The sequence below is a fragment of the Miscanthus floridulus genome, chromosome 4, assembly GCF_019320115.1.
Source record: "Miscanthus floridulus cultivar M001 chromosome 4, ASM1932011v1, whole genome shotgun sequence".
In the NCBI taxonomy this organism is placed as follows: Eukaryota; Viridiplantae; Streptophyta; class Magnoliopsida; order Poales; family Poaceae; genus Miscanthus; species Miscanthus floridulus.
In genome coordinates this window covers 104,768,856-104,792,327 of record NC_089583.1, presented here as the reverse complement: position 1 = coordinate 104,792,327, position 23,472 = coordinate 104,768,856, and the positions used below count along the sequence as shown (strand labels likewise).

The 23,472-nt window shown below is 45.1% G+C and overlaps 1 protein-coding gene across 1 annotated transcript; it reads right to left on the bottom strand.

Annotated features, from left to right (window-relative positions):
• Positions 1–1,720: 1,720 nt before the first annotated feature.
• On the bottom strand, positions 1,721–2,540 carry LOC136552435 (uncharacterized). Its single transcript, XM_066544002.1, has one exon. The coding sequence runs from the start codon at positions 2,426–2,428 to the stop codon at positions 2,069–2,071; it is 360 nt and encodes a 119-aa protein (XP_066400099.1). The 5' UTR covers positions 2,429–2,540; the 3' UTR covers positions 1,721–2,068.
• Positions 2,541–23,472: the final 20,932 nt, after the last annotated feature.

Genomic DNA, 23,472 nt, shown 5'->3' with positions numbered 1-23,472 from the left:
AGCCAAGTTTCAACAAGCCAAACGGGACCGATATCTGCCGGGTTGGTTAGGACCGCCCCTGGGCCCACATCCCGGCCAGGCTGTGGCAAATCAACCGAGCTCATTTTGTCAGAAATAGTAATTAGATGAGTTAATTAGCAATTAATAATAATTAATAATTGTATTATTAAGCATGTGTTAATTGTTATGAGGCATGCTAATTAGGATCAGCACTAGCAGCACCGGTGTTGGTGACTTCGTGCACTGCATGAACGTCGAACGACGTTGTCCGGGCGGCGGCGGTCTCCCGGACGACTACGGCGACACCGTACCGGCGGGCTGGACCCCTCGCGTTACAATGCCACAGCGGCGGGCGGCGGCCAACCGTCGACCGCACTCGGCGATGGTGGTGGCTGCGTACTCCCCAATGGAACCGGCGGTGGTGCCAGCTCGTTTTACACCTCCACGGACGGAGGCGGCACGGGTCAAGGAACAGAAGCGAAGAGGAGGAGCTGAGGCGGCGGCGACAGACTCTGATTTCGGCCGAATTTGTGGCCTAAGCCCACGTTTGCTTCCTCACAAACCTGGGCCCAAATTGCATCCAAGGCTGAATAGGAAGTTAGCAGGCCCGAGAACGTTCTATTGTTGTTCAATTTAAATAGCCCCTCTTGTTTGATATAATTTTGAGCACTAATTGCACAATGTTGCAAATTCGCGATAAAACTTCTAGGTTTTCATAAATTTTGTAGTTTCAAAAAAAAATTGTGTGTGAGAACAATGTATCACTGTGTTATGTATTACGAACCCTGACTTTATAGGAAATTGGCTTGTTCAATGCGTTATAATGTTACATCCCAATAACATGCAATGAAAGATTACATATTTTGCTCTCTTTATTTTTGCAATTACTTTCTGAATATTGTTATTGTTTAATTCATTCTTCCAATTAAGTTATACATATTTTCAATTAATATGAGCTTAATTTAAGATTGAACTCTATGCAAAAATATAATTGATTAGCTTAGCCACCATGGTGCAAAAATCGAGCTTGGACACTAAGGGCACCATTGGTTCCAAAGCCAATCTTATCTAGCCTTGCTTTGACAAACAAGCCTCGCCTTGCCGGCGGTGGACAGCCGATTCCGCTCACTTGCTTCGGCAAGAAAAAACTCACTTGCGTAGGCCACGAGGTGACCCAGCGAGGAATCCAAACACATTTCGTTCTCTGTTACCTGGCTGGGCAACCCACATCCGGCCCGCGACAAGCACGGGCTTGGATGACCAAACCATGACATGCGAGTGGTGGGCGCCAACAAAGTTTTTTCAGCTCAAATTCAAAGCGAGAGCGAGGGACAACAGACTCAGAGATGAAACATATATAGACATGGCCACATGGGCGAACAGGGAAGAAAGTGAGTGTCGGAAGAAATAAATTTATTGTTTTCAAGATTAGGTACTCCCTCCATTTCAAATTATAAGTCGTTCTAACTTTTTTAGAGACTCAAAGTATCTAAAGTTTAATCAAAATTATAAAAAAAATTACAAAGATTTATGACATGTATACTATAAAAAATATTTAAGTTAAAAAGAATCTAATGATACTTATTTGATATCATAAATGTTATTATTTTATTATATAAATTTGATCAAACTTGAGAATCTTTGACTCTCCAATAAAGTTAAAATAATTTATAATTTGGGATGGAGGGAGTAATATATATATATTTGATTGACTTAGGACACAACTATAACTACATTATTTTAGCATGGGTATAGTACATAGTTTTACAACTCCGAAATATGTTGACCAGTGGAACTAACTACATATAAATAATCTTCCAATCATCTACAACATATACTAGTACAAATTAAACTAAGAAGAACCAATGCTGATCTAGTCTCCCACCCTAAATAGCCTATCCGTCCTCTGTTCTTAATCCCACAATGCTAGAAAAGACTACACCCTACACAGAGCCAACCATGCGTATCGTAAATAACACGACCACCAATTGCACAAAAGTCTGGGTAATAATAGCACGATCCACGATCATCGACGAACATGCCAACGACGAGCACCACGAATTGGATCTCACTCGGGTATGGTCTGCAGCGACGGCCGCCACTGCCCCTCCTCCCTGTGCCGGAAGATGGAGCTGCTGTTGACTACGCACAGGAGCTCGGAGATGACCTCCTGGACGGGCGCGCCGCCGCCGCCGGCGTGCTTGCCGCCCTCTACGCGCCGCAGCAGCTCCTCCAGCTGCTTCCTCGTGATCCTGATCTTCACCTCCGTGGTTGCCGGCGGCGTGCCCTCGCCCTTGCGCGCCTCCTCCTCCTTCGTGTCCCCCACGACGTTGTCCTCCACCCACACGGGGTTCGTCCTGGCGTAATGCACGGCGCCGGCACTGCCGCCGCCACCGCGGCGAGGGCTCTCGAGGCAGCAGTTTCCCATCGATCGATCTGCTTGGGTTGGGTGGGCACGGAAACTAAATACGGATCAGCTGCGGGAGGCGAAGGACGAGTGAGTTCCGTCAGTGTGCGGTCTGGGCAAAAGGATTTGGTGCGTGGAAGACACTGCGCGGATCGTTCGCGAGGGCGGCCGTGGTGGAGTAGTTATAGGCGCGCGCGGCGGGCGGAGATGGAGGGGGAGGGAAGGAACGAGACGACGACGAGATGGAGGCTGATGGGCGTTAGGGACACGTGGATGGCCGTGATCGGGTCGCGGATGACGGGCCTGTGGGCGGGCGAACCACGTCGCCGCGCTGGCGCGTCGTGGTGACTGGTGAGGCAGGCCGCGGGCGTTGGGTGCTGGTCTGCTGGATGGCCCGGATCGGGCTCTGGCGGTGGCGCAAAGTGTGAAATGGGGGAAAAGGGCTATCGTGTTTAAAAGCAAAGTGGTACACGGGCTGTAAACGTGGCTCCCGTTGGCGACGACCGGGCTTTGTTTTTTCAGTAACTTTTTTTTCACTTGGTTTTGGGGTGAGTTTTACAGCAACCGTACAATACTTTACTCGCTGATGACAACTTAGGGCGCGTTTAGTTTGACTTTGCATAGTGCACGATTCTCCACTGTAGCATTTCGTTTGTATTTGTGAATTATTGTCCAAATATTGACTAATTAGGCTCAAAAGATTCGTCTCGCAAAGTTAAAGCAAACTGTGCAATTAATTTTTGATTTCGTCTATATTTAGTACTCTATGCATGTACCGCAAGTTTGATGTGATAGAGATTTTTTTTTTTTTTTTGCATAGTGCATTTTTGGAGAACTAAACATGGGCTTAGGCTTACATAGCATGCTAGTAGCCCACTTGAGTTTCTTATATGCTGATTAATTAGGTCTTACACCCTGCCCGCTTCCTTGTGTTAATGAATGAGGAAGCTAACCACATGGCAGCTTGTACGACTTGCATGCAGTTGAGAAAATATCTTTGCTTGTGTCTGTTAGCCTCTGATCATCGACACGGGTGAGCCAATTACTCATCAGTGTTGTCGACCACATACTATGATTAGAAATAGAAGAAGGGAGGGAGAACAGAACGCGTATACACAGCACAAGCACCAATGTCGGAGCTCTACAGAGGAGATAACAAAACTAAACTCGCTCTCTTTATTGAGTTACAGTGGAAAACTATAGTCTTGTTCGCTTGTCTTATAATTCGTACTTTTTAGCTTCTCTTTTCAGTCGGAACAGTATTTTTCTTTCACAACAAATCAGCCGGAACAGTGTTTCAGTTTGTTTCTTCAGCGAAGCGAACGGGGCCTATATATACAACTCTGCCCAACTAATCCTACTGCATAGACATGTCAGACTGCCATGCTGCTATAATGCCTAGATGTGACAGCAGGGCTGACTTTGGTGTCTGCACCTGCTGTGGTTACAGTGCGATAGAGGAACCTTTCGGCGCCTGCCCCTGCCGCGCGTTTATACAGAAGAGCAGCAGATTACTTAATAATTCTTCCCCTAATCCTGCTGCTAACCCTAGAACCCCCTCTATGCCGATCATATTCTTCAGCTTCGTGAACTGAAGACGGCCGAGCGGCTTGGTGAGGACGTCCGTGAGTTGCCGACCAGTTTCGACGAACTCGATGACAATCTGCCCTCCATCGACACAGTCCCTGAGGAAGTGGAACTTAACGTCGATGTGCTTGCTCCGGTCGTGAAGAACCAGATTCTTCGCGAAGGCGATGGTGGGCTGGTTGTCCACCATTAGTGCTAGTGGGTGAGCTTCCACACCGGTCAGCTCGCCCAACAGCCGGCGCAACCACACAGCTATGGCCGCCGCTATGTACTCTGCCTCGCACGAGGACAACGCCACCACCTTCTGTTTCAGCGACAGCCATGAGATTGGAGCCGACCCGAAAAAATGAGCACGCCAGAGGTGCTCTGTCATCCATCGATGTCTCCCGCCATGTCTGCATCGCTAAATACAGTAAGCTACAGCCCACTTCCGCTGGTCTTAGGGAAGACGATCGTCTAATCCACCGTCCCCTTGAAGTAGCGCAACATCTGCTTCACCGCAGCCCAGTGATCCTACCAGAGATCCTCCATGAAGCGGCTGACATAGCCCATGGTGAACGCAATGTCTGGCCTCCTGTGGACTATGTAGCGCAGACCGTCGACGATGCTCTGGTAGAGTGTTGCATCTACCTTCACCGTGGTACTAGCCTTCATCAGCTTCAGCCGCTCCTCCATCAGAGTCACGCATGGCTTACACTCAGCCATGCCGCTCTGCTCCAACAGCTTCGAGGCGTACACGCTCTGACAAAGCGTGAGCGCCTTCTTTCCCTATCTCACCTCGATGCCGAGGTAGTAGGAGAGAGCGCCGAGGTCGCTCATTCGAAAATGAGCCACCATTTCGCGCATGAAGCTATCGATGTCCTCTGCACGTGCGCTAGTGACGATCAAGTCATCCACATACATGCCGATGACGAGCTCCTCCTTCCCCCGTCACCATGTGTTGAGCGCGTGCTTGATTGCGCACGACGTGAACCCAAGTTCACCCAGCGTGGCATCAAGCTTGGCGTTCCATGCTTGCGGGGCCTGCTGCAGCCCATAGAGCGCCATGCGCAGTTGGAGCACCCTGTGCTCCACCCCCTTGATGACGAAACCCAGAGATTGCCTGACGAAGACCGTCTCTGCCAGCTCACCATTGAGTAAGGCCGATTTTATGTCCAGGTGATGGACACACCAATCCTTCGCTGCTGCCAAAGCCAGCAGCAATCGGATAGACTCCATGCGCGCTATCGGTGCAAAGACTTCCTCGAAGTCGATGCCCTCGTGCTGGACAGAGCCTCGAGCGATGAGGCGCACCTTGTGCTTGACAATGATGCCGCGCTCGTCCTGCTTGACCTTGTACACCCACTTTAGGCCTATTGTACGGCATCCTAGAGGTGGATCGATGAGCTTCCATGTCTTGTTTTTCTCGATCGCCTTCATCTCCTCCAGCATCGCCCGTCACCAATTCACATCATGCTCGGTCAACGTGAACGTGGGTGGTTCCTCTGCACTAACGAGAAGCAGCTCTAGGTCATTGAGCAGCCAACCCGCCAGGCCTAAGGGCCCTGTGCCACCGATGATGTCGTCCAGCCTATGGAACCGCACATCATCACCGTCGTGGAAGGCATCCATGAACTCAGTGATGTCGTTTAGATGTCAGGCAAATTTGATCGGCGTCGATGGAGTCCCTTATTCCACCAGAGTGGTCAGCACAACACCTGGAGTGCTCGGTGAAAGTATCTAGGCCTCTAGTTGGGTCTCGATGATTAATGATAATATGTGATTACTGTGACTAACATGTATTTTGCAGAGACAATTAAGTTATATCATGGTAATAGAGATTGATTGGGCAATCATGGTGGTCATGCCCCTATGATGTAAATCATTTTGGTTTTCGAATGATGAATGCCAAGGTTAAGGATGGACTAGTTCTAAGTATCGTTTGGTGTTGAGAAGACACTTAGAGTAGTTTAGAACTTTGTTTTCCTTTAGCCGTACTATTAAGGGGGTATGGATAGGTAGCTTGACCTAGGTGAGTCTAGTGAGTTAGGTGTGGTGCACATTTGCTAAATCTAGCACTAGATAGCTCCTAAAAAGCCTTTAAATCCATTGGAGCAAACTTCATTCACGTATGATTGAGAGTTAGAAGTGAATGTAGGGTTAAATACTGACCGGATGCTAGTTCTAGTGTGATTGGACGCTAGCGCAGAGTCCGGTCAGTTCATTTGATCAAGGTAAAATCGTCTAGCACGACCGAGCATAGAGAGGTGAGTGACCGGACACTGGGTCCCAACGTCTGATCGACTCCAGTAAGGTTCTAGAGAGGGAAAATCATGACCGGACGCGTCTGGTCACAACTTAAACACTGAAGTTCAGGGAGAACTGACCAGAGCATCCGGTCACCCCGTAGAGGCACATAACGGTTCGTTTTGAACATGGGTGTGTAAATACTTCCCCCATTCATGTGAGGGGGTACTTTTGCTCATTTTAACAGTTGAGAAACACCCTTGAGAGTGCTAAGAAGAGCAAGGTCCTAGTGAGATGATTGAGATTTGAGAATCCCAAAGAGAACCCTCATTAGTGAAAGCAAGAGTAGCAAAGTGTGCATCCACCCTTCTCATTAAGCTTGTCGTGGTTAAGTGAGAGTTCGTGCTTGTTACTCTTGGTGATCGCCATCACCTAGATAGCTTGGTGGTGATTAAGAGCTTGGTGATCATCCGGCAGAGCTTGTGGATGACCCAACTCAAGTTGTGAGCGGTTGTGGGTGATTCCCATGATGGAGTGTCAAAGAATCAACTCGTAGAGAGCACTTGATCCTTGCGCGGATCAAGGGAGAGCTACACCCTTGTGCGGGTGCTCCAACAAGGACTAGTGGGAAGTGGTGACTCTCCGATACCTTAGCAAAACATCGCCACATTACTCCTTCTCTCTTTACTTTGAGCATTTACATTGAGCAATTCAATTCTTGTCATTTACATTCATAGAATTACCATGCTAGAGTAGGATTGGAACATAGGTTGCTAAACTTTTATGCGGTAGATCAATAGAAACACTTTCTAGGCACAAGGGGTTAATTGGGCTAACCGTAAGTTTAATTATTGCAAAGAATTTTAGAATTAGCCCAATTCACCTGCCCTCTTGGGCATCTTGATCTTTTTAATTGGTATCAGAGCCTCGTGCTCATATTTTTAGATTTAACTGTCTAGAGAAAGATGTCTCACGGGGATGGTCCTCCTCCTATATTTGAGGAGGATGATTTTCCTTATTGGAAAATCCACATAGAGGCGTATTTAGAAGCTCTAGATATTAAAATACTTAGAGCCGCCTCACAAGGCTTCCCAAAACCTTAGGATGCTATACACCTACAAGGCGATGAGGTGAAGTACGAGAAATGGAATGCAAAGGCTCGAAACACTATCTTTAGAGGCCTTTGCAAAGATGTGTTTAACCGGGTGAGAAACCATAAAGACGCCCATGCACTATGGTCGGATATTTGTGCGCTCCATGAGGGAACAAAGAGCGAGCGTGAGGTACACTATCATCTTGTCATGAAAAAGCTAAATTCATTTGAGATGCTTCCTAAAGAGAGTGCTAATAAAATATACTCACGCTTGAATGTTCTTGTAGAGGAAGTCAATGGGCTTGGACTTACTCAAATGCAATGATCCAATGTTGTAAGAAAGATTTTGAGTGTCCTTCCTATTGACAAATATGGGCATATTATGACCGTACTTCATCAAGGTGATCTTTCTACCGCTACATCGACATAAATCTTGAAAAAGATCAATGCTCATGAGATGTACATGCACATCATACCTCAAGATGGCTCATCCTCTATAAAGAAGAAAGAAAAATACTTAGCATTCAAAGCTAGCTAAGAGAAGGGTAAAGCAAGGCTTGAGTATGATAGCTCATGTGATGATGAAGTTGATGATGCTAGTCTTGCTCTCATGGTGAGAAGAACCACCAAGATGCTAAAGAAGCTCAACAAGAGTGGCATCAAGTTTGATGGTGTCGATGTTTTACCACCGATAGCCTGCCACGGGGGTACCCGGGGCAGTATGTTCGGGCTTCGGTGTATGCTGAACTTGATGGTTAACGCAAGAGACAGTCGATTTATCCTGGTTCAGGCCCTCGATCGAGGATCGAGTAATAACCCTACGTCCAGTCGGCGTTAGCCTTTGCGTTGGATTGATTGTAAAGTGTTGTGTTGTACAATTGTTCTCTCTTTGACAGGAGCATTGCCCTCCTTTATATAGTCAGGAGGCCAGAGTCCTAGTCGGTTTACAATGAGATTACCTAGTAGGATTACTTGATAGTTCTACTACTAAGATTTACATGGGAAGAATCCTAGTTGAACTAGATCTTCTCTCTCCCTTGCGGGGTATCCTGTGGGTCCCGTATCGACAAGCCCCCGAGCACTTCATGGTTGAGCTCTGAAAGTCTCACTCTGCCCCTTCAAATCTTGTTGAGTAGGAATAAGATGTCATCCGAGTGCTTTCTGGAGTGAAACCTTGCAGCGCTTCTTAGGATCTTTGAGTGGTGGGTGCTTTTCTGAAGAAAAAATACATCCATCTGGTTGTAGCCCCCGAGCCTCTTGCTATTTGGAACAAGGAGCTGGAGGATCTTGTCTTGAAGTTGTTCCGATTGTTCGTTGAAGTTTTATCAAAAAGAACTCGAATATGGTTCGTTCCGGGTTCTTTTTGTCGTAATGTCTTGAAATGGTCTATGTTGAGGAAGTCTTTTGGTGATGTGCGCTTTTTCGAAGAAAAAGTGCATTCACTGAGTGTAGCCCCCGAGCCTCTTGCTATTTGGAACAAAAAGTTGGAGGGTCTTGATCCTTTATGTTGTTTGAAAATTTGTGTTCTGAAGTAGTCCCCAAGACTTGGATTAAACCATCGTCCGAGTAGTCTCGTGGCATCCTTCCGAAGCAGCCTTTTAGTCTTGGATTAAACCATCATCCGAGTAGTTTTGCGGCGTGCAGCCTCCGAGCTTATGTCCGGGTTCCTTTTTGGTGAAATTGCACTCACTGAGTGTACGAGCCTCGTGCTTTTTTGGTTTATCCCGCAGCTCCGCGCTTTTTCCAAGTTCTTCTCTTTAGAAAAGAAGTCGGATGAGGAGTCTTGATGTATCGTCGTCGTTGTAGTCTTGAGTTTCTTGTATTCTTGGTCCTTTGTCTTTGGTTCCGAGCCCCCGGAAGTAGTTGAAATGAAAACCGGGTTCCCTAGTTTAGTGTTGATTAGGCTATGGTGCTGGTCGAGCCTCCGAGTGTATATCCGTGTTGTTTTTGTTCAGAAAGAAATCGGATGTTTGTGAAGCCTTCCTTGGGATCCCTCCTTCTCTATCTCTTTTTCGCTTTTTCTTTCGTCTGAAACCTCAACCCCGCCGTGAAGAAACCAGCGCCCTCGGTGGTTGTGGGATTCAGTTTCGCTAGGGTCTCAAAATTAAGTTTTTTGATTATGACCTGGTTGATTCTGTCAAAGATTGGCGTGCCGAGTGGTTCTATGCTGCCAATTTGATTCCTTCTCTTGTCGTTCACTCCGGATCTGGTCCTGTGGTGAATGACCGATGGGACAAAAAGCTTGAGTCACCTGCTGAGATTCAAGCGATCCAGCCACTCCTTGATAGGATTAGCATGCTAAAACAGTAGGGTTTGACCGGCTTTGGTATTGTTTCAAGCTTCCTTCGTCGCCGGGTTCAGCCTTTGAAAGAGCGGGAGCATCTCGGCTTTGAGTATTCTGGGGCCGAGGATCCTTCATGCATGGTCCCAGCTCTTGAGCTGACCGGTGAGGAGGTACTCGAGCGCCTCCAGAAGATGTTGAAAGGAGTGAGCGTCATTCCTCCTGCCGTCTCTGAGTTCTCGACCATCAACCCACCCCCAGCTGTGAGTTGTCTATCTTTTTGTTTGAGTTCTTTATGTACTCTTGCTGCATCCGTTCTTGCTTAGCTTTTCCTTGTCTCGGTGTTTTATCTTTTTTCACAGGAGCTTGGGCGGAACTTTGTCGATCCGATCCCCCTTGATGTTCTCCCTGCCGTGGTGGAGACTGGGGATCGTCTAGCTAGTACTTCTGCAATTAGTAAATCTCAAACCTTTACAGCCCTTCCTAGGGTTTCTTTCAGATTTGTTGATGTATATGAAGAATATGTTCCTCGTCTAGTCCCTCGCGGTCCTCGTAGTGTCCCGAAGAGGGGGCGAATGGATGGGTCTTCATCTGGCTTGCCTGTCTCCAAGAAGCCTTGCAAACCAAGTACTCCCTCAGGTACTCCAGTTGTTGCTAGCATGCTCTTAGGTGAGCACATTTAATACTCTTTGTTCTTTTATTTTCATGTTTCTCTCTTGAACCGAGTACTTTTCATCTCCTTTTCAGCAGGTGCTCTGGTTTCATTGGCTAAGGGAGAAGAGGATGATGAAGTCCCCCTCATCATGCGGCGGTGAGTTGTTTTTCATATTCTTGTTGCATTGAATTTCTCCTCTTTGTTTTGAATTTTAGTCTTGAACTTTTTGAAGTAATCAGAGGTCGGGTGTGAGTTCTTCCGAGGCTCCTACACCGACTTCTTCTGAAGCTCCGGTGTCGAGTTCTTTGGTTGCCTCTGTCCTGAGTTGTGACGCTCCTCCGGTGTGGAGTTCTCCCATGGCTCCAGCCCCGGCTTCTTCCGCGGCTCCGTTGTTGGCTGTCCCGCTCCCATCGCTGGGTGGTGGGGACGTCTTCGCCGTCGTGGTTCCCCCTACGAGGCTTTCTCTTGGCTTCGCGAAGAAAAAAGTAGTCGGGTGAGTAGATTCTAGTTTTATCTTTTTGGCTTTTATCTTCCTTCCTCTAGTTTTTATTGGTGCTTCCTTTTATCACTTTTCAGTGTTTCGTCTTCTCTAACTTCTTCATCGACTTCTTCTCTGCCTCCCGCCGTGCCAGCGAGTTTTGAGCCTCGAGACTCACAACATTCTGTTGATGAAGTCGCCGCGGGGGCTTCAGAGCTACCTGGCGGAGTTGCAGACTTGGTCGCTCCGGAGGTAACTGTGGCCGTCGCGCCGGGTTCTTATGAGGGTTTGGCTTTGGCTTCCCTGGAGGTTGCTTTGGTCGTTCCTTCTTCGACCTAGCCGGCCTCTCCTTCCCCTTCTCTTGCTTCCAGCGGCCCCTCCTTTTCCGGTGACATGGTGCAACAGTTCGGTGCCACTCATCGGTTATCGGAGCTGACCGTAGCCTGGGGGAGCTTGTCGACCCTCGCAACTTCTTTTGGTGAAAAGCTCCAGGTAGGTTTTACTGCCACTCCTCTTTTGCATGCTTGTTTTTCTTCTATCCTTACACCTTGTTTCTCTTTGCCTCTTTTTGCTCAGTCTTTCTCTCATGATCATTCTGGCTTCTTTTTCTCATCTAAAAATGAGAGGAAGTTGTCTTCGGAGGTGGACGCTCTGAAAGCCGATCTTGACCTCCTCCGGGCTAAGTTGGAGATGGAGTGTCAAATGCACCAAAAGGAGGAGAAAGCCCTTCGTGCCCGGGTAGTGGAGACGGAGAAATAGAGAGATGCTGCGGTGGAGTCTGCGAAGAATGAATGCAAAGGTGCCGCGGGTTCTGCCTGTTTCTTCTTGTATCTTGACTTCTTTTTCCGCTGACTTGTTCTTGGGTGTCCTGTCTAGCTCTCCGAGTTGAGAAGCAGAAGCTCTCGGAGAGTATTGATGAAATGAAGGCCCTTGTCCGTTCTAGTCATAATAGAGCTGAGGAGGTAATTACTCATGCTGAGGAAGAACTCGCCCTTGCTAAGCTGATTAGGCGCGGAGCTGACAGAGATCTTATGCAGGCCCAAAAAACCATTGAAGGCTTGTCCGGGAAGCTAGCGACGGCTACTGAGAATTGGAATGTTTTGTGGAAATCTTTTTGTTCAGTAGCCGATGTCCTTCGGACTCCAGCGGATGACGGGCAATCTTGGGCACAGTTCATTCCCCGGATTCCGACTCGTTTCCAAGAGTTCGCAAAGAGGTGTGCCCAAGTATGTACCAAGAATGTGTTGGCCCAGGTCCGGGTCCTTGCTCTAGAGGCGCCTCTCTCCAAGATAGCAGAAGAAGCTGAAAGCCAAGAATATCTTGACGTCGTTGAGAGGATGGAGTCTGAGGTCGAAGGTCTAGCCAGTAGGGTTGTAGACAGTCTAAATATTGACATTTCCCTTTCTGATGACAACGCCTGACTCGATTGAGCATCCCCTTGTAATATTACACTCCTTTTTTAAATGAAGATTCTTTATTTTTGTTGATGTATTCTTTGCCTGGGTGCAGTTAAAGTTACTTGACTTGCTGAGTACTTTGTCCTATTCCCGTCTCTGCTCCGAAAAACAACTCTATGCGTTATTCTGACGAGACCCCTCGATTTGTCGAGTACTTTTCTTTTCTTCCTCCTTTGTGTTCCGTCGAGTGCTTTGTCCGTGCTATGACTTGTTAGATGTAGATCTTTGCGTTAACAACCTTTCGCCTGCGCTATGAAAAATGACTCGGTATAGAATGTTGCCTTGGCATCCGAGTGCTTTCTTGAGTGGCGCTTGTGCTTTTCCGAGCAAAAAGTATTCCTATCTGGATGTAGCCCTCGAGCCTCTTGCTTTTCGGAACGAAGTGCTGGAGGGTCTTTTGAAGTTAAATTTCGGTCAACTCAGCCATTTTGCTTTTTGTTTCGGGTGTTAGCTTTTAGCTACCCTCATCGGCGAGCTCAAGCATTTTTTCAGCTATTTTGCTCTCGGCCGGGATGCTCAGGCATGTTTTTAGCCATTTTGCTTTTTTGTTTCGGGTGTTAGCTTTTAGCTACCCTCATCGGCGGGCTCAAGCGTTTTTTTCAGCTATTTTGCTCTCGGCCGGGATGCTCAGGCATGTTTTCAGCCATTTTGCTTTTTTATTTCGGGTGTTAGCTTTTAGCTACCCTCATCGGCGGGCTCAAGCGTTTTTTTAGCTATTTTGCTCTCGACCGGGATGCTCAGGCATGTTTGTAGCCATTTTGCTTTTTTGTTTCGGGTGTTAGCTTTTAGCTACCCTCATCAGCGGGCTCAAGTGTTTTTTCAGCTATTTTGCTCTCGGCCGGGATGCTCAGGCATGTTTTCAGCCATTTTACTTTTTTGTTTCGGGTGTTAGCTTTTAGCTACCCTCATCGGCAGGCTCAAGCATTTTTTCAGCTATTTTGCTCTCGGCCGGGATGCTCAGGCATGTTTTCAGCCATTTTGCTTCTTTTTTGTTTCGGGTGTTAGCTTTTAGCTACCCTCATTGGCGGGCTCAAGCGTTTTTTTTAGCTATTTTGCTCTCGGCCGGGATGCTCAGGCATGTTCTCAGCCATTTTGCTTTTTTGTTTCATGAAAACAACTCGTTGAAGGTCATGACAAGACATGCTGTGGATGAAGGCCATCTTTATTGATCATGAGTATAAACTACTACATATGTTGTTGAAGAGTATTGCTTTTCATTGATTGTGAACGTTGGTCCCTTGTGGCTTGCATATCTGTTTTTTCTTGAGTTGTTTCTATGCGTAGAATCTTCTTAGCTGGCTGATGTGCCATGTATTGCTGACTTCTTTTCCATCTTCGGTTATTAACCTGTATGTGCCTGGTCCGGTGACTTTTGTGACAATGAAGGGACCTTTCCATGGACTAAGTAGCTTATGTCGTCCGTCAGTCTTCTGTATCCTTCTTAGTACTAAGTCTTCGACTTGTAGTGATCGAAGTTGGGTACTCTTGTTGTAATGCCGTCTTAAACCTTGTAGGTATCTGGCTGATTGGAGGGTAGCGTTTACTCTGATTTCTTCTAAGCTATTGAGTTCTAATCTTCTTGTGTGTTCCGCTTCTCCTTCATCGTATTGCTCTATCTTTGGGGATGTCCAGATCAAGTCGGCTGGCAGTACGGCCTCTGACCCGTAAACTAGGAAGAAAGGTGAGTAGCCTGTTGCTCTGCTTATTTGAGTTCATAGTCCCCATACTACTTTCAGTAATTCTTCAATCCATTTGGACCCATAGTCCACTAGTTCTTCGTATAATCTTGGCTTTAATCTGGCTAGTATGAGTCCATTAGCCCTTTCTACTTGTCCGTTGGCCTCTGGATGTGCAACAGACGCATAGTCTATACTGAAACCACAGTCTTGTGCCTAGCCCTTGAATTCTGTAGCTGTGAAAGGGGAGCCTAGATCTGTGATGATTCGATTGGGCATGCCGAAACGGTGCATAATGTCTTGGATGAACTCGACTGCTTTGGTTGCGCTGTACTTCGCGAGTGGTTTGTATTCAATCCACTTGGTGAATTTGTCGATTGCTACGAAGATGTACTCGAAGCCGCCTTTTGCTTTTTTTAGGGGTCCTACTTGATCTAGTCCCCAGCAGGAAAAAGGCCAAGCGGGTGGGATGCAGATAAGATTGTGAGCTGGTATGTGGGCCTGTCTTGCAAACATTTGGCAACCTTTGCATTTTTTGACAAGCTCTTCTGCGTCTTTCGAAGCGGTCGGCCAGTAGAATCCGGTGCGAAATGCTTTGCCAACCAGTGTCCTTGAAGCGGCATGATTTCCATAGCAACTTGAGTGTATTTCATCTAGGATTTCTTTGCCTTCTTCAAATGAGACACATTTTAGTAGTACTCCTGATGATGCTGCTCTTCTGTAGAGTTTATCCCCTACTAGAACGTAGTTTTTGCTTCTACGAACAACTTGTGTGGCCTCTGCTTTATCTGCTGGCAGTTTATTTTCTTTGATATAGTTAATGAAAACTTGGGTCCATGAAGTGTTGATTATCAAGATCTGAACGCCTTTAGCCTGAATTTCATGTGTTGTTTCACCGAGTTGTTTGATAGAGGGAACTGATAGCTCTTCTATGAATATGCCGGGTGGAACTTTTGCTCTGTCCGATCCGAGCTTGGCAAGGACATCTGCTGTAATGTTGGAATCGCATAGGACGTGTAAAATTTCTAATCCTTGGAAATGTTTTTCAAGTTTCCGTATTTTAGCACAATAAGCACCCATGTTTTCTTTGGTGCAATCCCAATCTTTGTTGACTTGGTTGATGACCACTGCTGAATCGCCGTATACGAGTAATCTTTTTATTTCGAGGATAATCGCCACTCGTAGCCCGTGGATGAGGGCTTCATATTCTACTTCGTTATTTGTCGCTTGCCATAATATCTGAAGGACGTACTTGAGTTGTTTTCCTTCTGGAGAAATGAGGAGAACGCCTGCACCGGCCCCACCTAGTTTGAGTGATCCGTCGAAGTACATCTTCCAGTGGTCAAGGATTGTATCTGATAAAGGCTGTTGAATCTCTGTCCATTCGGCCACAAAATCGGCAAGGGCTTGAGATTTGATTGCTTTCTGTGGGGTGAAATTGATGTTAAGAGCTCCAATTTCAACTGCCCACTTGGATATGCGCCCCGTGGCATCTTTATTGTGTAGGATGTCTCCGAGTGGAAAATCTGTCACCACGGTAATCTTGTGGCTTTCGAAATAGTGGCGAAGCTTCCGTGAGGTAATGAGTAGAGCGTAGAGTAGTTTTTGTACATGCGGGTACCGGATTTTAGATTCTGACAGTACTTCGCTGATGTAGTATACGGGACATTGCACTTTATACATGCGCCCTTGTTCTTCTCTTTCTATGACTATTGCTGTGCTGATTACGGTAGGAGTTGCCGCAATATATAGCATCATATCTTCATCTTTCTTTGGAGGTGTCAGGATAGGCGATGAAGTGAGGTATTCTTTAAGTTTTTTGAAAGCTTCGTCGACCTCTATTGTCCACTTGAACTTGTCTGTCTTTTTTAGTAGTTTAAAGAAAGGTAACCCCTTTTCGCCGAGTCTTGATATGAAATGGTTGAGGGCCGCCATGCATCCTGTTAGTTTCTGCACATCTTTGACACTTCTAGGTGGGCCCATTTCTGTTATAGCTCGAATTTGCTTGGTGCTGGCTTCGATCCCGCGCTGACTGACCAAAAATCCGAGTAGTTGTCCTGAGGGAACTCCAAATACACATTTATTTGGGTTCAATTTCCATCTCCATTTCTTCAAGTTTTCGAAGGTTTGCTTTAAATCTTCAATTAGAGTGTCTGGGTTCTTTGTTTTCACCACCACATCATCCACGTATGCCTCCACATTTTCACCGATTTGATTCTCAAGGCAAGTCTGGATAGCTCTTTGGTACGTGGCGCCAGCGTTCTTTAGTCCAAACGACATGGTCTTGTAGCAGTAGGCACCAAACGGGGTGATGAAAGATGTCTTGCTCTGGTCTTCTTCTTTTAGTGCGATCTGGTGATATCCTGAATAGCAATCAAGAAAAGATAATAGCGCAGATCCTGCTGTTGAGTCAACTATCTGGTCAATGCGTGGTAGCCCGAACGGATCTTTTGGGCAATGTTTGTTGAGATCTGTGTAATCGACACACATACGCCACTCGTCCGTGTTTTTCTTCTGTACAAGGACTGGGTTTGCTAGCCAATCTGGATGAAGGATCTCCTTGATGAATCCGGCTGCCATCAATTTTGTTATTTCCTTTTTAATTGTTGCCTTCTTGTCGGGTGAGAATCGTCCTAGCCGTTGTTTTACAGGTTTGGAGCTTTTGTTAACATCAATTCTGTGCTCAGCCAACTCCCTTGGGACTCCTGGCATGTCGGTTGGCTTCCAAGCGAAGATATCTTTGTTGTCCCGAAGAAAGTTGGTGAGCACGAGTTCCTATTTTGCCGAGAGGTGAGCACTGATAGTTGCTGTCTTGGAGGTATCGCCTGTGCCTAAGTCGATTTGTTTGACATCGGTTTCTTTTGGTGGTGCGATGATGCTAGGCTTTTTAGCCGGTATTTCTAATTCTTCTTGGCTTCTTTCTGCAGCGATTGCAGCTATTTCTTTTCTTCCATTGTCGGCTTGTGCTTTAGCTGCAATTTGGATCGCCTGAACGTCGCAGTCAAAAGCACGCTTTAAATCGCTTCGAAGAGAAAGGATACCGTTGGGTCCTGGCATCTTAAGCAGTAAGTATGGATAATGTGGTATTGCCATGAATTTGGCCAGTGCTGGACGTCCGAGGATTGCATGATATGATGAATCGAAGTCGGTGACTTCAAATTTGATAAACTCTGTTCGGTAGTTTGAAGAAGTTCCAAAGGTAATAGGTAAAGTAATTTGTTCGAGTGGCATGGCTGCTTTGCCAGGTACTATTCCGTAAAAAAGTGTGCTTGTTGGCGTAATCATCCTGGCGAGTTGTAGTCCCATTTTCCTTAGAGTTTCTGAAAAAATAATGTTAAGTCCAGCTCCTCCATCGATTAGTACTTTGGTGATGGTCATACCAGCAATAGTCGGATCTAGAACTAGTGGATAATGGCCTGCGTTTCCTACGCTAGTCCATTGGTCTTCTCTGGTAAATTGGATAGGATACTATGACCAATTGAGGTATCTTGGTGTAGCAGGTTCTGCTGTCATAATGGTCCGCAGTGCTAGTTTTTCTTGATGTTTGCTTCTGTAATCCGGAGCCCCTGAGAAAATCACTGCTACCGTTTCCCTAGGTTTTTGGAATCATTTGTCCTCGTGGTTGTCTTCTTCTCTTTTCTGATTGTCCTCTTTGGTGTTTTCCTTACTATCTTTTCTTGTGTATCGATCATTGAAAGTGTAGCAATTTCCGATGGTGTGCCTCCCACTAGGGTGCAATGGGCAACGTATGTTTTCAATGTCATCATATCTTCTGGGTTTGGGAAACTTCTTTGATTTGTCGGCCATTGCCACAGTATTGTCTGGTCTACGTTTTCTTTCTTGATGTCTGCTATTTCGGTGATTTTGCTTGTCCGGGTTGTCTTGGTTGCTTCTATCCGGGAACCTCTCTCGTGTTTTTTCTTCTGCAGTAATCATCTTTTCTACTGTATGTCTGAATTCTTCATTGTTTCTCGGATTTTCTTTGCAGAAGTCTTGAAATTGCCATCTAGCCATGATTCCGTGAGAGAAAGCTTCAATTACTTCTCGTTCGGTTATGTCATGCACTTGAGCTCGTAGTTCACCGAATCATCGATAGTAGTTTCTAAGACTTTCACCTCCCTTTTGCTTAAGTCCTTTTAGTTCTGCATGAGTGATTGGGTGTGTAATGATTCCTACAAAATTCTCACAAAAAGCTCTTTGCAAATCCTCCCAATTTCTGATAGATCCTGGATTTAGTTTATCAAACCATTGGAGGGGCATGGCCTCCAGTGCCATGGGGAAGAAAAGGGTTTTGATATCGTCGTCTCCTCCGGCTAGTTCAATTGATTATGAATATATTCTGAGCCATTGTTTAGTTTAGTTTTGCCATCATACTTGGAGTGATTAGATGGTTTGAATTTGTGAGGTAATCGCACCAATGCAAGCCTATTCGTGAAGCAGGGGAACCTATCGTGTGCCTTGGTTTCTTTGAATTTAGATTCGGCGCCTTCCTCTGGCCAACTGTTGTTCTGATGGGAACAATCTTGCGAGGCTATCTGGGTAGGTACCCTACTCTTAGTCTTCCTTAGTTGTTCAAATCGGTGGCCTTGATTATGTTCCTTCCTACTTCCTCCATCATGGCTTCCACCCGGCCCAAGTCTTTCGAAAGCGGATTTCCTTTGATTTTAATCTTCTTGCCGGTGGGTTGTTGATCTGGCGGGTAGTCTTGATTGAGCTTTCTCTTCATGCGTTCTCGAGATTGTCGATCGGAGCAAGTCCGGGAGTTGTTCATACTTCTCACCAGGATCTGAAGTTGCTCCGAGTTCTTCTAATGCTTCTCGAATCTTATCGTAAGGCGTATTCGCCGTGCGTCTTCCTTCGACTTCTCGTTGCGATTTTCTTTTGTCGTACTTAGCCAATTCTGACTCATATCTAATCCAAGCTTTCCTGCGCTGCCTAGCACGATGTTGGCGCCCTTGCTTCAACTTGTTTTTTCTTTCTCTAGCTTGCTTCTGACTATCTGTCTCTCCGTCGTAGCCCTGGGCAAAGGGTGATATGTTGGATTCTGATTCATCTAATGATCTGACATTGGGTGCTTCCGGGGATTTAATGGTGACCACGGTCATCGAACCATGAGCACTTCTCGTGCATGAGGGGTTCTGTTATTGGCGTTAGTTTTCATGCTGTCGGAGTCACTGATAACTTTAGTGGATGCCTCGGTGTCATAGATCGAGTCTCCTTCTTGGTAAGGTAAAATAGCTGTTGTTGTTGTGCCGACTAGTTGGGTTCCGCTACCCTCAGGAACGGAATCCGGCCAGTGGATGATACAGTCCTGCGATGTTATTGTTAGCACGAGACCCTCCTGAGCTCCTGTCAGTGGTATCCCAAATCCTGGATTGAAAAATCTTTCGACCTGTCCCTGATAGGATTTTGTCATGTTGTCGAGTCCAAATGGAAAAGAACTCGACTTCTTGAGAGAATCCTAGGGGTAATCCGAGTTGTTTTGGGTTGTGTTATGGAACCTTGCCAAAAAAGAACTCGGTTCCTTGAAAGCACTTGGATAAAACTTCGCCTTGGAGCCTGAATTTGAATCGGATACGAGTGGTCGTGGAATCCGATTTGACTTGGATACTATGAGCTGCGCGAATCTTCTGGTGAGCTGATCTATTGCAGTTGTTGAAATAGGAACTTCTTTTAGATGATCTGGATCTTCGAGGAGATGGCTTTGAAGCTTGCCGTTGTCGTCTGCCTTACAGATCCATGAGCCGAAGATGAAAGTTGATCCCGTCGGGAAAATTATGCTGTCGAGGTCCATCGAGCTCTCGGAAGCAAAGTCACCGAAAGCCCCTACCTGGCGCGCCAGCTGTTGATGTTTTACCACCGATAGCCTGCCATAGGGGTACCCGGGGCAGTATGTTTGGGCTTCGGCGTATGCTGAACTCGATGGTTAACGCAAGAGACAGTCGATTTATCCTGGTTCAGGCCCTCGATCGAGGATCGAGTAATAACTCTACGTCCAGTCAGCGTTAGCCTTTGCGTTGGATTGATTGTAAAGTGTTGTGTTGTACAATTGTTCTCTCTTTGACAGGAGCATTGCCCTCCTTTATATAGTCAGGAGGCCAGAGTCCTAGTCGGTTTACAATGAGATTACCTAGTAGGATTACTTGATAGTTCTACTACTAAGATTTACATGGGAAGAATCCTAGTTGAACTAGATCTTCTCTCTCCCTTGCGGGGTATCCTGTGGGTCCTGTATCGACAGATGGGAAGAAAAAGAAGTTCTTCACTAGCTCTAGAAGGAAGCCAATCTCGGAGATGGATTGCTACAATTGTGGAGAACTTGGTCATCTAGCACATCAATGCACAAAGCTCAAGAAAGTCATGTACAAGAACAAGTACAAGGGTAAGAAAGATAACTCAAGTAATGAATAAGAAGATGAGAAGAAGAAAAACAAGCCATACAAGAAGAAAGATGGCAAGAAGAAGGACTTCCATAAGAAGAAGAAGAATGGAAAGGCCTACATCGTCGATGATTGGCTCACGGATATTGATTCATCAAGTTGCTCGTCCGATGATGATAGTGATAATGAGAAGGTGGCCGTCATTGTGATTGACTCTTCATCATCTTCACCAACACCACCGCTATCATCCTCTACACACCTATGCCTTATGGCCAAGGATGAATGAAAGGTATCAAATGATGATGATAGTAGTAGTGATGATCATGCTAACAATGATGATTGTGATAGTGATAGTGATGATAATAAATTTGAATCACCTTCATATGATGAACTTGTTAAATTGCTAAACAAATATACTAGGATCCTTAGAAAGACTAGAGCTAAGAATGACAAGCTAGAAGCTAAGAATGATTCTCTTTTAGCTAATTGTGATATAGCCGAAAAATGCTAGTGTTGAGCTTAGAGAGGCAAATGATGCTATAACATCTAAACTCAAGGAGCTCAAATCTTCTAAGAAAGAGCTTAAAGAAAAATATGATAAACTTGAGAGGATACATAATGAGCTCATCACTAGCCATAACATGTTAAAAGAAAAATATACTACTCTTAAGATTAATCATGATAATCTTGTTATTGCTCAATAATATTTATCCAATGAGCCACATAATGCTACTAACAATGTTGTTAAGATTGATATAGCTACATCATGTGATAATTTGATCATTGAAAGCATTGAGCAAAGTTCTAGTAGCAAAGGCAAGCAAGTGGTTGAGACCGATAGTTATGATGAGTATGTCAAGCTCAAGAATGATAATGAAAAGCTCAAGAAAGATCTTGAAGAGATCAAAAGCCACAACACTATTGTGCTAGAAACTCTTGATCATAATGGTGATTTGATTCTTGAGAATGAAAAGCTCAAAGAAGAAAATAAAAAGCTCAAGGAAGAGAAAAATAATGATGCACTCAAGGAAGAGAACAAAAAGCTCAAGTTGGAGAAAGAGCATCTCAAGATTAGATTGAGCAAGTTCACAAGAGGCAAGCATCTTCAAAGTGAGCTACTAATGAATACCATCATAAAGATGGATAGAAGTGGCATTGGGTACTTGGCAAACCAAGAGAAGAAGGCTCAAGCTCAACAACAACATAGGTCAAAGCTAAATCCAAAGAGATGTTTTGAGTGTGGACAAGAAGACCACTTTGCCTATGAGTGTCAAACTCCACCACCACAACCCTTGCCCAAGCATACTAGACCTTTTGCTTTTAATGCTCATTACATGCTTAGAAAGGATTCTAGTGGAAAGATAAAAGTCATGTTCTTAGGACCTCCCAACAAGAATAGACCTAAGAAAATTTGGGTAGCAAAGTCACTTGTTGAGAGGGTGAAGGGCCCTCAATAAGTTTGGGTTCCTAAAGCTTTATCTCTTGTGTGGAGGTGAACTATAAGACCAGTGAAAGTCATTAGGTTATTGATAGTGGTTGCACACAACATATGACCGGTGATCCTCATATGTTCACCTCACTAGATGAAGAAGTAGATGGACAAGAAAGAATCACATTTGGAGATAATTCAAAGGGCAAAGTTAAAGGATTGGGCAAAGTGGCAATATCAAATGATCATTCTATCTCAAATATGCTATATGTTGCTTCATTGAGCTTCAACTTGCTATCCATTGGATAATTGTGTGATCTGGGCTTCCAATGCTTGTTTACTGAGAAGGAAGTTGTTGTATCTAAGAAGGATGATGATCAAGTGATTTTCAAAGATTTTAGATACTACAACCTATATTTAGTGGATTTTACCTCCAAAGATGCTAACTTAATGACTTGCCTATTCACTAAAACAACACTTAGGTGGCTATGGCATAGAAGACTTGCTTATGTTGGGATGAGCTCACTCAAGAAGTTAATGAAGAATGATTTGGTGAGAGGGTTGAAAGATGTGAAGTTTAAAAAGGACAAGTTTTGTAGTGCATGTCAAGCCAGCAGGTAAGTTGCAATTACTCATCCAATAAAAGCTTTCATGTCAACCACAAAAGTGCTAGAACTCCTTCATATGGACTTATTTGGACCAACAACATACAAAAGTTTGGGAGGAAATCTTTATTGTCTTGTGATTGTTAATAACTATTCAAGGTATATATGGGTATTCTTCCTTCATGACAAATCCGAAGTTGCATCATGCTTTAAGAAGTTTGCCAAGAGAGCACAAAATAAGCTTGAAGTGAAGCTTAAAAAGATAAGAAGCGATAATGGAAAAGAATTTGACAACACAAACATAGAAGCATAAGCATGAGGTCTCCGCAACATATACTCCTCAACAAAATGGTGTAGTTGAGAGAAAGAACCGGACATTGATCACACTAGCAAGAACAATGCTTGATGAGTACAACACTCCCAAAGCTCTATGGGCGAAAGCTATCAACACCGCATGCTATGCATCCAACCGCCTATTCCTTTAAGAGTTTCTTGGCAAGATACCTTATGAGTTGCTCAATGGAAAGAAGCCGGAGTTCTCCTTCTTTAGGGTGTTTGATTACAAAATGCTACATCTATAAGAAGCGGCAGCACCTAGAGAAGTTTCAAAGACAATGTGATATTGGTTTTCTTGTTTGTTACTCATCAAAGTCTAAAGCATATAGAGTATTTAATCATGCCACTAGCTTGGTTAAAGAAACATATGATATGGAATTTGATGAATCTAACGGCTCTCAAGGAGCACGTGAGGATCTTAATGATGTAGGTGATGAACCATTGAGGGAGGTCATGAAGAATATTCCAGTTAGAGACATCAAGCCTAATAATGATGAAGATGATGTACAAGTGATCAATCCTCCTTCTTTATCAAATGTGCCACAAGATGGTGATAAAGATAGAAGAGTAGAAAATAAAGACACTCATATCTTCCATGAGCAAATGGTGATACAAGCACATGATGTTGATGCTCCACAACCTCCCCCTCAAGTGGTTAATAGAAGAAATATACCTCTACAACAAGCTCATCCACAAGATCTCATCATAGAGAGTCTATCAAATGGAATAATGACTCGATCTCAAAAGCTTGCTTTATTTATTGAACATCACTCTTTTATCTCTTGCTTTGAGCCTACTAAGGTAGAAGAAGCTCTTCAAGATCTGGATTGGATAAATGTTATGCATGAAGAGTTAAACAACT

Coding starts and splice junctions, on each gene's coding strand:
- LOC136552435 (XM_066544002.1), bottom strand. CDS start 2,428: ATGGGAAACTGCTGCCTCGAGAGCCCTCGCCGCGGTGGCGGCGGCAGT.